At 43.7% G+C, this 11,969-nt stretch overlaps 1 protein-coding gene across 1 annotated transcript in view; it reads left to right on the top strand.

Moving 5' to 3' along the window:
- Nucleotides 1-1,219: 1,219 nt before the first annotated feature.
- myom1b (myomesin 1b) overlaps nt 1,220-11,969 on the top strand; it is a 72,447-nt gene continuing 61,697 nt past the window's right edge. The window contains 6 exon segments of the mRNA XM_088322870.1: nt 1,220-1,298; nt 1,377-1,474; nt 2,088-2,165; nt 2,290-2,417; nt 8,904-9,017; nt 10,511-10,676. Coding sequence (XP_088178996.1) covers nt 2,302-2,417; nt 8,904-9,017; nt 10,511-10,676 — 396 coding nt within the window. The 5' untranslated portion in view covers nt 1,220-1,298; nt 1,377-1,474; nt 2,088-2,165; nt 2,290-2,301.

Below are 11,969 nucleotides of genomic sequence, written 5' to 3'. Positions count from 1 at the left end.
GACTGACGGAGCTGAGTGGGAGGGGCTATACTGGGAGCTTCATTATCGGTCCGATACAAGGATATTCAGGGTAGTATCGATCTATGCGAGTGGTGGGTAACTCTTGGGGAGTCGGAGGGTTAAAATCAGGGTTGGGTAGAGTTACTTTAACTGGATTACTTTCAATTACTTTTGGATGACTCCAATACCAAATATGCGAATAAAAGACATAAGAAACTAAATATGAATAAAATGACTCCATTTTGTGCAGGCTTGGGGAGTAACGGAATACATGGAACGGCAAAAATGATGTTGGCAAGCTGTTTGGATTTCTTTTCATCTTGTTTCTGTTTCGTTCTAGTTTTGCCGGAGATCAAAGAGATCAAAGCCAGGAGAGAAAGCTTACCGCGTGTTGTGAGTCATCATTTTCTTCATATTGAGTTTCTTTTGTCTTTTATTAACATATTTGCTATTAGAGTCATCCAAAAGTCATTGAAGGTAATCCAGTTAAAGTAACCCTACCCAACCCTGCCCGTAGGGAAATTCACATTTCCGGCAGTATCCTTGTGTTGAAAAATAAAATCATAAAGAAAGCAGGCAGTGTTGATTAACAGGATGGCCTCGGGGTGCTGTGTTGTAGTTTAGCCACAGCGGAGTGGATGACGTCACACGCTAGGCCAAAAGTTGGACGTCCATGCAGCAGATGGAAATCTTTGTGCCCAGGGTTACACCACCTCGATTCATGTAGAGAGCGAGTCCGTTTTGAAACAATCCACTTCGGATGATATTTTGTCGCTGTCATGTTGATAGATAGATACTTTATTCATCCCCGTAGGCAGGGTTGGGTAGGGATACTTTGACTGGATTACTTTAGATGGTAAGGCGCCCGCTTTGAGACTGGGAGGTCGGCGGTTCGCGCCCCGGCCGAGTCATTCCTAAGACTTAAAAAGTGGTCGGCGGCGCCCTCTGTTGGCTGCGGCTGCATCGGCTCGCTACAACGGGTCAGGTGCAAACGACATTTCGTTCTGTGTACATTGTTACACAGAATGACAATACAAGGAAATTATTATTATTATTATTATTCAATGACTTTTGGATGACTCCAATACCAAATATGCTCATAAAAGACAAAAGAAACTAAATATGAATAAAATGACTCCATTTTGTGCAGGCTTGGGGAGTAACGGAATACACGGAACGGCAAAAATGATGTTGGCAAGCTGTTTGGATTTATTTTCATTTTGTTTCTGTCGCATTTGATGTTAGTTTTGCCGGAGATCAAAGAGATCAAAGCCAGGAGAGAAAGCTTACCACGTGTTGTGAGTCATCATTTTAATCATTCATTTTAAATTTTTAATTTAATTCATTCCCAATTGGTCCGTGCCGTGTGGCGCCAGGTTCCGTCACGGTTGCCAGGGCGCCCAATTGACCCCGCCCATGGACACCAGCTGAAACGCGTTGACAGATTGCTGCCTGACTACTTAAACACTGTCTTGTGAGTCCCCTTTTGTTGGTCCGTCTGCAAAACTCCTGCTAAACCCCGTTGTGATATGCCAAGCCTGTGAATCCCCGTTTTAGCCTGCGTTTTTTTGCTCTCGTTTGCCAAGCCCTGTGAATCTCCGTTTTTGCCTGTGTTTTGCTCCTGTTTTGTTTTGTTTGACCACTTCCCCGTTCCGATCAATCCACTCCCGCCACCTACGATCCCCGGATGGAGTGTGCGCTCATTCCTCTACTCCCCAATAAACTGTGAGTAACGTTACGCGATTGGGTTCTACTTCCTGTTTCCTGTTTTGGTTCGCGACAGAGTAGGTGACCAACTCAATAATAATTATAATACTGAAAAATTGAATCTCACCCCAAAATAATTGACCAAACCCTGGTTGATGATGTTTTGTTTACCTAGTTATCAGTCTTCATCTGCTCATGGCTCACTGGCACGCTCCTCCTATGTGTCCGCATCTTAGCTAGGCTATATTTATCCCCACCCTGCCCTTAAAAGGCTTCGGCTGGCGCTGGGACGGACCGATGGGGGTGTTTATGTTGAGGGGGGGGGGCTGCACCTCAGTCCGGTTGACCCGCAGCCACTGCTTTGCTCTCCTGATCTTCAGTGATCTTCATTGAGGACTTCCCCATTAACAGTGATCTTCAGAGGAGGCCATTGCCGAATATCCCGAAGACACCTAAAGGTGGGTCTATTGTTGAAACACCGGCATGTGAGAAGTTGCCTGAGTGGACCGCTCGATTAACGCTCCATGTTCTGCTCGGAGGAACATGTTATGAGAAGCTCTTGTACGCTAACCAAATTCGCAGGCGATCGCAAGCATGTCCGCCCGGGTACCGTCGGTCCGCAAGCACGGGCGCATCACCCAAAACGGCTACCGCTGCCAGCCGGGCGGCTGGTACACTCCTCGGACCGGCAGTGGCCTCGGAACCAGGGGGTAAGACGCGGGAACCTCCCGTTGACCACCGTTCCTTTCATCTTCATGCTGAAGGACCTCCATCCTTACTCGGGTGTCATCTCCACTCTATCCCATTGAGCATGCGGATTGCTGTTTGTTGATTCTTGCATGCCGAGTTTGAATTCCACTAACACTAGAACAGGGGTGTCAAACTCATTTTAACTCGGGGGCCACACGATAGAACAAACATTCTGTCGGGGGCCGGACTAGTAGATTCAAGAGAAAGAAAAAGAGAGATAAAGAAATAAGAGAAAGAGAGGAAGAGAGTGTAAGAAACGAAAAGATAAAAAGTCGCGAGAGAGGGGGAAAAGAAAGGGAGAGGAAGAAAGAAATCCAAAGAGAAATAGAAAGACAGAAGGAGAGAAAAGAGAAAAGAAAGTGCAAAGGGTAGGAAGAGAGAATGAGAAAAGGAAGTTAGAGCAAAAGAGGTTAAAAGACACAGGGAGAGAAAGAGACAAAGAGACAAAGGAGGGGAAAAGAAAGGGAGAGGAAGAAAGAAATTCAAAGAGAAATAGAAAGACAGAAGTAGAGAAAAGAAAGCGGGAAGGGTAGGAAGAGAGAGAGAGAAAAGAGGGAAAAGGAAAAAAGAAAGTTAAAGGCAAAAGAAGTTAAAAGACAAAGAGCAACAAAGGGAGCGAAAAAGAGACACAGAGAGTGAAAGAGACAGAGACAGAGTGGGAGAAAAGGGGTGGAAAGGACAGAGAGAGAGACAGAGAGAGAGAGAGAGAGAAAGAAAGAAAGAAAGAAAGAAAGGGAGAGAGAGGGAGAAACAAAAGATAAAAAGTCGTGAGAGAGGGGGAAAAGAAAAGAAGAGGAAGAAAGAAACTCAAAGAGAAATAGAAAGACAGAAGTAGAGAAAAGAAAGCGCGAAGGGTAGGAAGAGAGAAAGAGAAAAGGAAAAAAGAAAGTTAGAGAAAAATAAGTTAAAAGACACAGAGAAAAAAGACAAAGAGCAACAAAGGGAGAGAAAAAGAGACACAGAGAGTGAAAGAGACAGAGACAGAGTGGGAGAAAAGGGGTGGAAAGGACAGAGAGAGAGAGAGAAAGAGGAAAAAGGGAAAGAGAGAGAAAGAGAGAGAGAGAGAGAGAGGGGGAGAGAGAGGGAGAAACAAAAGATAAAAAGTCGTGAGAGAGGGGGAAAGAAAAGAAGAGGAAGAAAGAAACTCAAAGAGAAATAAAAAGACAGAAGGAGAGAAAAGAGAAAAGAAAGCGCAAAGGGTAGGAAGAGAGAATGAGAAAAGAGAGAAAAGGAACAAAGGAACTTAGAGCAAAAGATGTTAAAAGACACAGAGAGAGAAAGAGACAAAGAGCAACAAAGGAAGAGAAAAAGAGAGACAGACAGAGTGGGAGAAAAGGGATGGAAAGGAAAGAGAGAGAGAGAGGGAGAAAGAGAGAAATGAAATGAAATGATCTGCATTTCTATAGCGCTTTTCAAGTCAAGACTTCCCAAAGCGCTTTACAGTGTGCTTCACATTTCCCAATAGCGGCCGTGCAGCCATGTAAGATGCTAACCTGCTTATTAGGGGTATTAAGGGTTCAGTGTCTTACCCAAGGGCACTTACACATGTAACACGGACGAGCCGGGATTCGAACTGGGATCCCTTGATCCCAAGACGAGCGCTCTACCTCCTGAGCTACTAGTAGACATGGTCGAGATTAAAACAGGTCGTCATTCGGGACAGGAGAGCAGACGTGGTCTGGATCAAAACAGATCGTAACAGGAGAAAAACAGGAGCAAAAACAGGGAAGGTGAAAAAGGGCTTGCCGTGTAAAAACAGAGATTCGCAGACGGACCGACAAAAGGGGACTGACGGGACCGAGTTTAAATACTGGTATTTCCATGGTGAGCGATGGCGGTGTAGGGAGCGGAAAAACAGGTCAGTAGCCGGGACAGGAGAGCAAAAAACGAGATCAGAAAATGCGTCCAAGGCGGGAAACAGATGGGAGCCAAAAGAGTTTGCCTAGCGTGAGCTGAGGTTTGCAGACGGACTGACAACAGGTGACAGAAAGACGGGAGTTTAAATAGTGACAGGGAGCGGGCACACATGCTTCACATCAGTAATCATGACATTTTTGTAGTATTTTTATAGGATATTTATTTGTAGTAGTAGTTGTACTTTGTAATATTTCTGTCCTCATATTTCTGTAGCAATATTTTGTGTTTTAATATTGCTGTAGTGGTATTTTTTGTAGAGGTATTTTGAAGTATCTCTCTACTAGTATATTTGAAGTTTTTCTTGAACGTTTTTTACTATTACTGTAGTTGAATTTTTGTAGTATTTTCATGGGATATTTATTTGTAGTAGTAGTTTTGTAATATTTCTGTCCTGATATTTCTTTAACAATATTTTTTAATTATAATATTGCTGTAGTGGTATTTTATGTAGAGGTATTTTGAAGTATCTCTATGCCAGTATCTTTGAAGTGTTTCTTGAATATTTTTTACTATTACTGTTGAATTTTTGTAGTATTTTTGTTGTAATAGGACATAAGCTCTCAATGCATCCATCAGCAGCACCCCCACCACCCAACATTCCATTTGAATGACCCCATCTTTCTACATTTAAAGAACAATGGGGAGTTGAGTTGTAAGTTTTAAATAGCACAGGATCAGGACCCAAACGCGTGACGTTCTCACACAAGCCTTTTATTTTACGGGAAATGGGGAGTCATGCACGTTAGGCAGCCGGTCTGGGGTATAAAGACAGGAAGCCAGAGGCTGACGAGATCGATCCCAATTGCCCGAGTTGATACCAAATAGATGGGGTCGATACCGGACAGGATGGGACAGACAAAATAGATAACATATCAGGATTTCGAAAACAAACAGGCGAAATTAGATGGGAACAAAAACAGGAAAAAATAACAAACGGGACAAAAACAGACGGAAACAAAACTGGAACCTGAAATTAAACAGGACCAAAAAAAAGGGAACAAGACTGAACAGGAAATACCAACAGGAAACACCCCACGTCTTGCAGGGCAGAGGTTCGTTGACGGACTGACAAAGGAAAAATGAGAGCACTGAGCTTAAATAGACGGAAAGCCAATCTCTCAATGAGCCGCAGCTGGTGCCACACGGGCGGGGCCAATTGGGCACCATGGCAACCATGACACACAGCCTCTTTTGGCTGTCCGCTGGTCATTCTCGAGGGGTAAGAAAATCCCCAGGACCTCCAGTGCTAAATCGCGCAAAATTGCTGCAGTTAAGTTGCCGATTAAGGATGGGCAGATTGCTCGGAATAGCGATAATATCGATACCATGCAAGTACTTGGATCAGATTGGTACTATTATCCTGGGATCAATACTTTGTTCCTCACCAATTTCCTCAAAGTGCAGCTGTTCTATGAAGATAGCGCAGCCCTCTCTCTCTCACCCAGCGTCCTCTACAACTGAAAAGTACTGTTCCGTATAAGTACTTAAAATTATAAAATGGTTCTAAACATTATAAGATACTTCGAAGAAGTCCCGAAAATTCTGAACAGTATCGAAAGGTACTGTTCAGTATGAAAATGTCAGGACCAGAATGGAAACAGGACCCACTTGCGTGACGTTTACCATAAGTTTTATTGAAAGAGAGAGAAAGGAGAAGTTGCTCTTGTACTTGGATGTTGCTCCGAACGCGGAAGTGGATCTTCCGTAGCGAGCGATGGCGGTGTCAGGGACGGAAAAACGGGTCGGTCGCCGGGACTGGGAGAGCAAAACGTGGTCGGAAGCGAGTCTTAGGCCAGAACGGGAGATTAGATGTAGTCGGGGACAAAAAAGAGGTTGTAAGCCGGGACGGGAGAACAGATGTGGTCAGGATCAAAACAGGTCGTAGCCGGAGACAAATGGGAGCAAAAACGGGACAGGTGGGAGTCAGGGTCGAAAAAGGCTTGCCTAGTGTTCACTGAGGTTCGCAGACAGACTGACAAAAGGGGACAGACAGGACTGGGTTCAAATACTGACAGGGAGCCAATCAGAACCAGCGGAATTTGGCGCCAAATGAGCAGGCACAACTGAGTCACATCAGTAATCATGACAGAAAAAGTATTAAAAAGTATGAAAAGGTTCCAAACATTATATAAAAACTACAAAGAAGTCCCTAAATTGTCACAAGTCAGGAACGGAGACAAGACCCAATAGCTTTCGTTTTACTCAGTTTTCATTTAGAAAGAGAGCAGTGCTTGCTTCCACGATCCGATGATCGTCGGTCACGGGTAGCAGATAGCAGGAACGCGGAAGTGGCACTTCCGTGTCGAACGAGGGTAGTCATATACAGCGAGAGAACAGGTCGGGATGGAGGAGCAAAGGCAGTAACGAGTCCAAAAAAGGGGTCGGCAACAGGTATCCGGCAGAAAACAGGTCGATGGCCGGGACGGAGGAGCAGAAGCAGAAACGGGTCCAGAATCCAGAAACAGGTCGGCAACAGGTATCAGGCAGGAAAACAGAACAGGAGAATGTCAGATAGTACAAAGCTTGCCTAGCTGAGAGCATAGGTTCGCAGGCGGTCTGACGGCTTCCTCTTGGGAGACGGGGGTTTAAAAGGAGTCAAGGAACCAATCAGCGCAGTAAAGACAAGTATCAAATGAAAAATACTGAATAGTATGAAACAGTACTAAATGTTCTGAAAAGTACAAAAAGTACTCAATACTACCGAAAAGTAAGTAAAAGTACTGAAAAGTAAACTAAACATTGAGTCTCGGTCCTTGAAGGAATTTTCTGGCCCGTGGAGAAAACCCCATACCGCATCTTTAAATACACTCGCTCGGAACTTGTGAACATCACGAGAGGCTTTAAGTCTTGTCCGTGCCACCTGATCTGTCTTCTTGGCCGCCGCACCGAGTCTTCTGGGCCAGGTCCGTCTTAAAGGGGGGCATATCGAATGCATCTTAGTTCTAAAACACTAGCATGGGCGTAACCAGCCCGTTTCTGGGGGCTGCTCTGGTCCCCCCCCGAATTCAACCTCCAAAATAAGAGCATTTTTAAACCTTTGTTTTCCTTCATAAAGGCACAATTGATCGTGCCAAAACACAAAACCTGCTCTCCTTCTGAAAAAACTGGACCGATTGTCAGGTTCTGATCGGCTCCCTGTCACTATTTGAACCCGGTCCTGTCAGTCCCCTCTTGTCAGTCCGTCTGCGAACCTCAGTGAATACTAGGCAAGCCTTTTTCGACCCTGACTCCCACCTGTCCCGTTTTTGCTCCCGTCTGTCTCCGGCTACGACCTGTTTTGATCCTGACCACGTCTGCTCTCCCGTCCTGGCTCACGACCCATTTTTGTTCTCGACAACGTATAATAGTATGTGTCTGGGAGTATAGTAGTGTGTGGGAGTATAGTAGTATATGCTTGAAAGTATAGTAGTGTGTGTGGGAGTAAAGTAGTGTATGTGTGAGTGTATAGTAGTTGAAGTTTATAGTGGTGTATGTGTGAGAGTATAGTAAGAGTATGGTAGTGTGTGCCTGGGAGTAAATTCTTATGTGTGTGAGTATAGTAGCATGTGTATGAGAGTGAAATAGTGTGTGTGGGAGTATAATAGTGTGTGTGGGAGTATATTAGTGTACGTGTGAGAGTATAATAGTTTATGTGTGAGAGTTTAGTAGTTTATGTGTGTCTATAGTGGTGTATGTGTGAGAGTATAGTAGGAGTAAAGTAGTGTGTGTGTGAGTATAGTAGTGTGTGTATGAGAGTAAAATAGTGTGTGTGGGAGTATAGTAGTATGTATGGGAGTATAGTAGTTTATGTGTGTCTATAGTGGTGTATGTGTGAGAGTATAGTAGGCGTATAGTAGTGTGTGTGGGAGTAAAGTAGTGTGCGTGTGAGTATAGTAGTGTGTGTATGAGAGTAAAATAGTGTGTGTGGGAGTATAGTAGTGTATGTGTGAGAGTATAATAGTGTATGTGTGAGAGTTTAGTAGTTTATGTGCATATATAGTTGTGTATGTGTGAGAGTATAGAAGCAGTATAGTAGTGTGTGTATGAGAGTACATTAGTGTGTGTGGGAGTTTCACGCTGAGGTTTTGAGTTTTCCCCTGCCCTCATGTCGGTTTTAGATCAGGGGATGGTGTCATAATAGTCTGTAGTTTGCAATAGTCTGTGCTCTGTGCAGCCCTTTGAGACTCTTTGTGATTAAAGGTGTCAGAAATAATGACTTTCCTGTTTCTGGTTTGGAGGTTTTTTTTAGTAGTTTCGTGCCCACTTCGTTTGTTACTTTGTTCTTCAGTATTTCCATTTCCAGATTTTGGTCCTTGTTTCTCATGTGGTTTTTGGCAGTTTGTTTTTTGGGGGGTGCATTTCATTGTTTTGTGATCATTTGTTTGTTTGCTACTTTGTACCTCCCTTTGCTATAAAATACCATTCATATTCCCAGTTTTTGCTTCCCCCACTCGGGTCCAGCCTTTTTCCATCGTAACCTACCAGGTGTGGAAATATATTTCTTATTATATTGAATATATTTCTTTATCACTTACTTCTTTATGCCTCAGCCTTGATTGGCCCTTACACTCCAAGCCCCTCCCCAAGAGAAGCAACCCCTCCTACTTGGCTGTGGACCGGGAGAACCAAATCATTGGCTACGTGGTCCCCATCTCCAGGAACAGGTAATATTTTGATACCTGAGAGATTGTACACAAGGCTGTCTACTTGCTCTCACATATAAAATCATGCTGTCACACTCATTACACTACTATTATACAGACACACCTGAACAAACACTACTATACTCTCATGCACATGCTAAAATACTCTCTCGTGGTTTGGGTGGGAGTATAGTAATATGTGTGTGGGAGTATAGTAGTTTGTGTGTATGAGAGTATGATAGTGTACGTGTGAGAGTATATTATTTTATGTGTGTGTCTATAGTGGTGTATGTGTGAGAGTATAGTAGGAGTATAGTAGTGTTCCTGGGAGTAAAGTAGTGTGTGTGTGTGTGAGTATAGTAGTGTGTGTATGAGAGTCGAATAGTGTGTGTGGGAGTATAGTACTGTATGTGTGAGAGTATGATAGTGTATGTGTGAGAGTATAGTATTTTATGTGCGTCTATAGAGGTGTATGTGTGAGAGTATAGTAGGAGTATAGTAGTGTGTGCCTGGGAGTAAAGTATTGTTTGTGAGAGTAAACTCGTGTCTGTGGGAGTATAGTAGTGTATGTGTGAGAGTATAGTAGTGTGTGTGAAAGTATAGTAATGTATGTGTGAGAGTATAGTAGTTTATGTGCGTCTATAGTGGTGTATGTGTGAGAGAATAGTAGGAGTATAGTAGTGTGTTTATGAGAGTAAAATAGTGTGCGTGGGAGTGTAGTAGTGTGTGTGGGAGCATAGTAGTTTCTGTGGGAGTATAGTAGTGTATGTGTGAGAGTATAGTAGTGTGTGTGAGAGTATAGTAGGAGTATATAGTAGTGTGTCTGGGAGAGTAAAGTTGTGTGTGCGGGAGTAAAGTAGTGTATGTGTGACTATAGTAGTGTGTGTGTGAGAGAGTATAGTAGTGTGTGTAAGAGTATAATAATGTATGTGTGAGAGTATAATAGTTTATGTGTGAGAGTTTAGTAGTTTATGTGCGTCTATAGTGGTGTGTGTGTGAAAGTATAGTAATGTATGTGTGAGAGTATAGTAGTGTGTGTAAGAGTATAATAATGTATGTGTGAGAGTATGATAGTTTATGTGAGTCTATAGTGGTGTATGTGTGAGAGTATAGTAGGAGTATAGTAGTGCGTGTATGAGAGTAAAATAGTGTGTGTGGGAGTATAGTAGTATGTGTGGGAGTATAGTACTGTGTGCCTGAGATTATGGAAGTGTGTGTGTGTGAGAGTATAGTAATGTTCGTATGAGAATATAGTAGTGTGTGTGGGAGTATAATAGTGTGTGTGGGAGTAAAGTCCTGTGTGCCTGAGATTATGGAAGTGTGTGTGTGTGAGAGTATAGTAGTGCTTTTATATGGATATAGAAGAGTATAGTGATGTTTTTTCATGCGTATGACTGCGTCTGTATGACAGCATAGTCATGCGCGTGTGAGAGTATGAAGTTTTATGCGTGAGCAAGTGTAATCCTACTTGTCCAACGGCCTCTCATACGCCTGTGCAATTCTCCCCCACCTAGTCAAGACTTTGCAGCAGGATCTTCAGAAGACGGCAGACTGCGTAACATCGCCCCCTACATGGAGAACCGGGATATGTTCACCAGCGGTCTGGAGATGGAGCGGTCGGAGCTCATCTCCAGGAATACCGTGCGAGAGAAGGCCCAACGCATCTCCTTCAATAAAACGGTCAGTATGCCAGGAACTCGAGAGGACCTCCTCACCGACTGAGAGTATATCACTGTGACAAAATAACAACTATAGATCTACAAATACAAAAACATTTGAATGATTGGCAGAGTTTTTCTTTCAGTGCCAGAAAGCAATTTAGAGAGCGGCTAACTAGCTGCAAGCTAGCACCGGGTAACCTTGGGTTGACCCAGGTTCTTATCGCGATTAAAATACTACAGTCCCATAGTTTCCTAATTTGTAGCTCAAGATCATCTGTTTTCTGGGTAATGGATACTGGCTCGGCAGGGGTAGCTTGTGAGAGTTCAAATGTAGCCTAGCTTAACAATAGGCAGGACCTGCGACTTTGCTATTGCTTTCTTTCCTGACACCGCTTCAGTTGATAATAATCCACGGAGCACTTGGTGGCGATCACCATTTCTTCACGTTTTTTTGACTTTCCTCAAAGTCCGATTCATTGATGAATCCATTTTCAATGTTCCTGTCTGTTTTGGGTGGACCTATTTACAAGTGTGCCCGCCCTGCTTTTTGACGAACGGCATACAACAGCCAATCACAGTCGCGCACACAGGCGGTCATGCCCGCCCACTGGCCCCACACACGGAAACCTACATGCATCCTGCCCTCGTGAGAGCATTTGTTGTCTGCTGTCTTCTGCAGAACACAGTACGTCAATATTAATGACAATAAAGACAATTCAAGGCATTTTAAAATCCGCAAAGCAGTTAACCAGAGTTAACGGAAGTAGCGAGGGATTACTGTAGTTACAGATTATTGTGTATATACTAGCATTAAAGCCGAGTCCCCTAAATAGTCACGTAATAAAAGAAACCACCTGAGTACCGATCCAAAAACGTGGTCGGGATTGGAAACGAGTCGTAAGCCAGAACGGGAGAGTAGACGTAGTCGGGGACAAAAAGAGGTCATAAGCCGGGACGGGAGAGCAGACGTGGTCAGGATCAAAAACGGGTCAAACCCGGGGACTGACGGAAGCAAAAACGGGACAGGTGGGAGTCAGGGTCAAAAAAGGCTTGCCTAGTGTTTACTGAGGTTTGCAGACTGACTGACAAAAGGGGACGGACAGGACTGGGTACAAGTACTGGTCAGGAGCCAATCAGAACCCGCGGCGGTTGGCGCCAAATTAGTTTCGATAATATTGAAATTTGGAATGATCGAATTATTGGCTGGCTCAGTTGCCATAGTGGCAATGGATTAACAGGTTTTTGTTCAGAAACAGTAACATGTTTACAATTTGGTTGCAACTCATTGTTGACTTTTTTCTTATGATTTTAT

Source organism: Urocampus carinirostris, chromosome 18 (genome assembly GCF_059441175.1).
Source record: "Urocampus carinirostris isolate Australia breed hairy pipefish chromosome 18, RoL_Ucar_1.0, whole genome shotgun sequence".
NCBI lineage: Eukaryota > Metazoa > Chordata > Actinopteri > Syngnathiformes > Syngnathidae > Urocampus > Urocampus carinirostris.
Note: the sequence above shows the minus strand (reverse complement) of the source record. Positions and strands in the feature narration are given on the sequence as shown.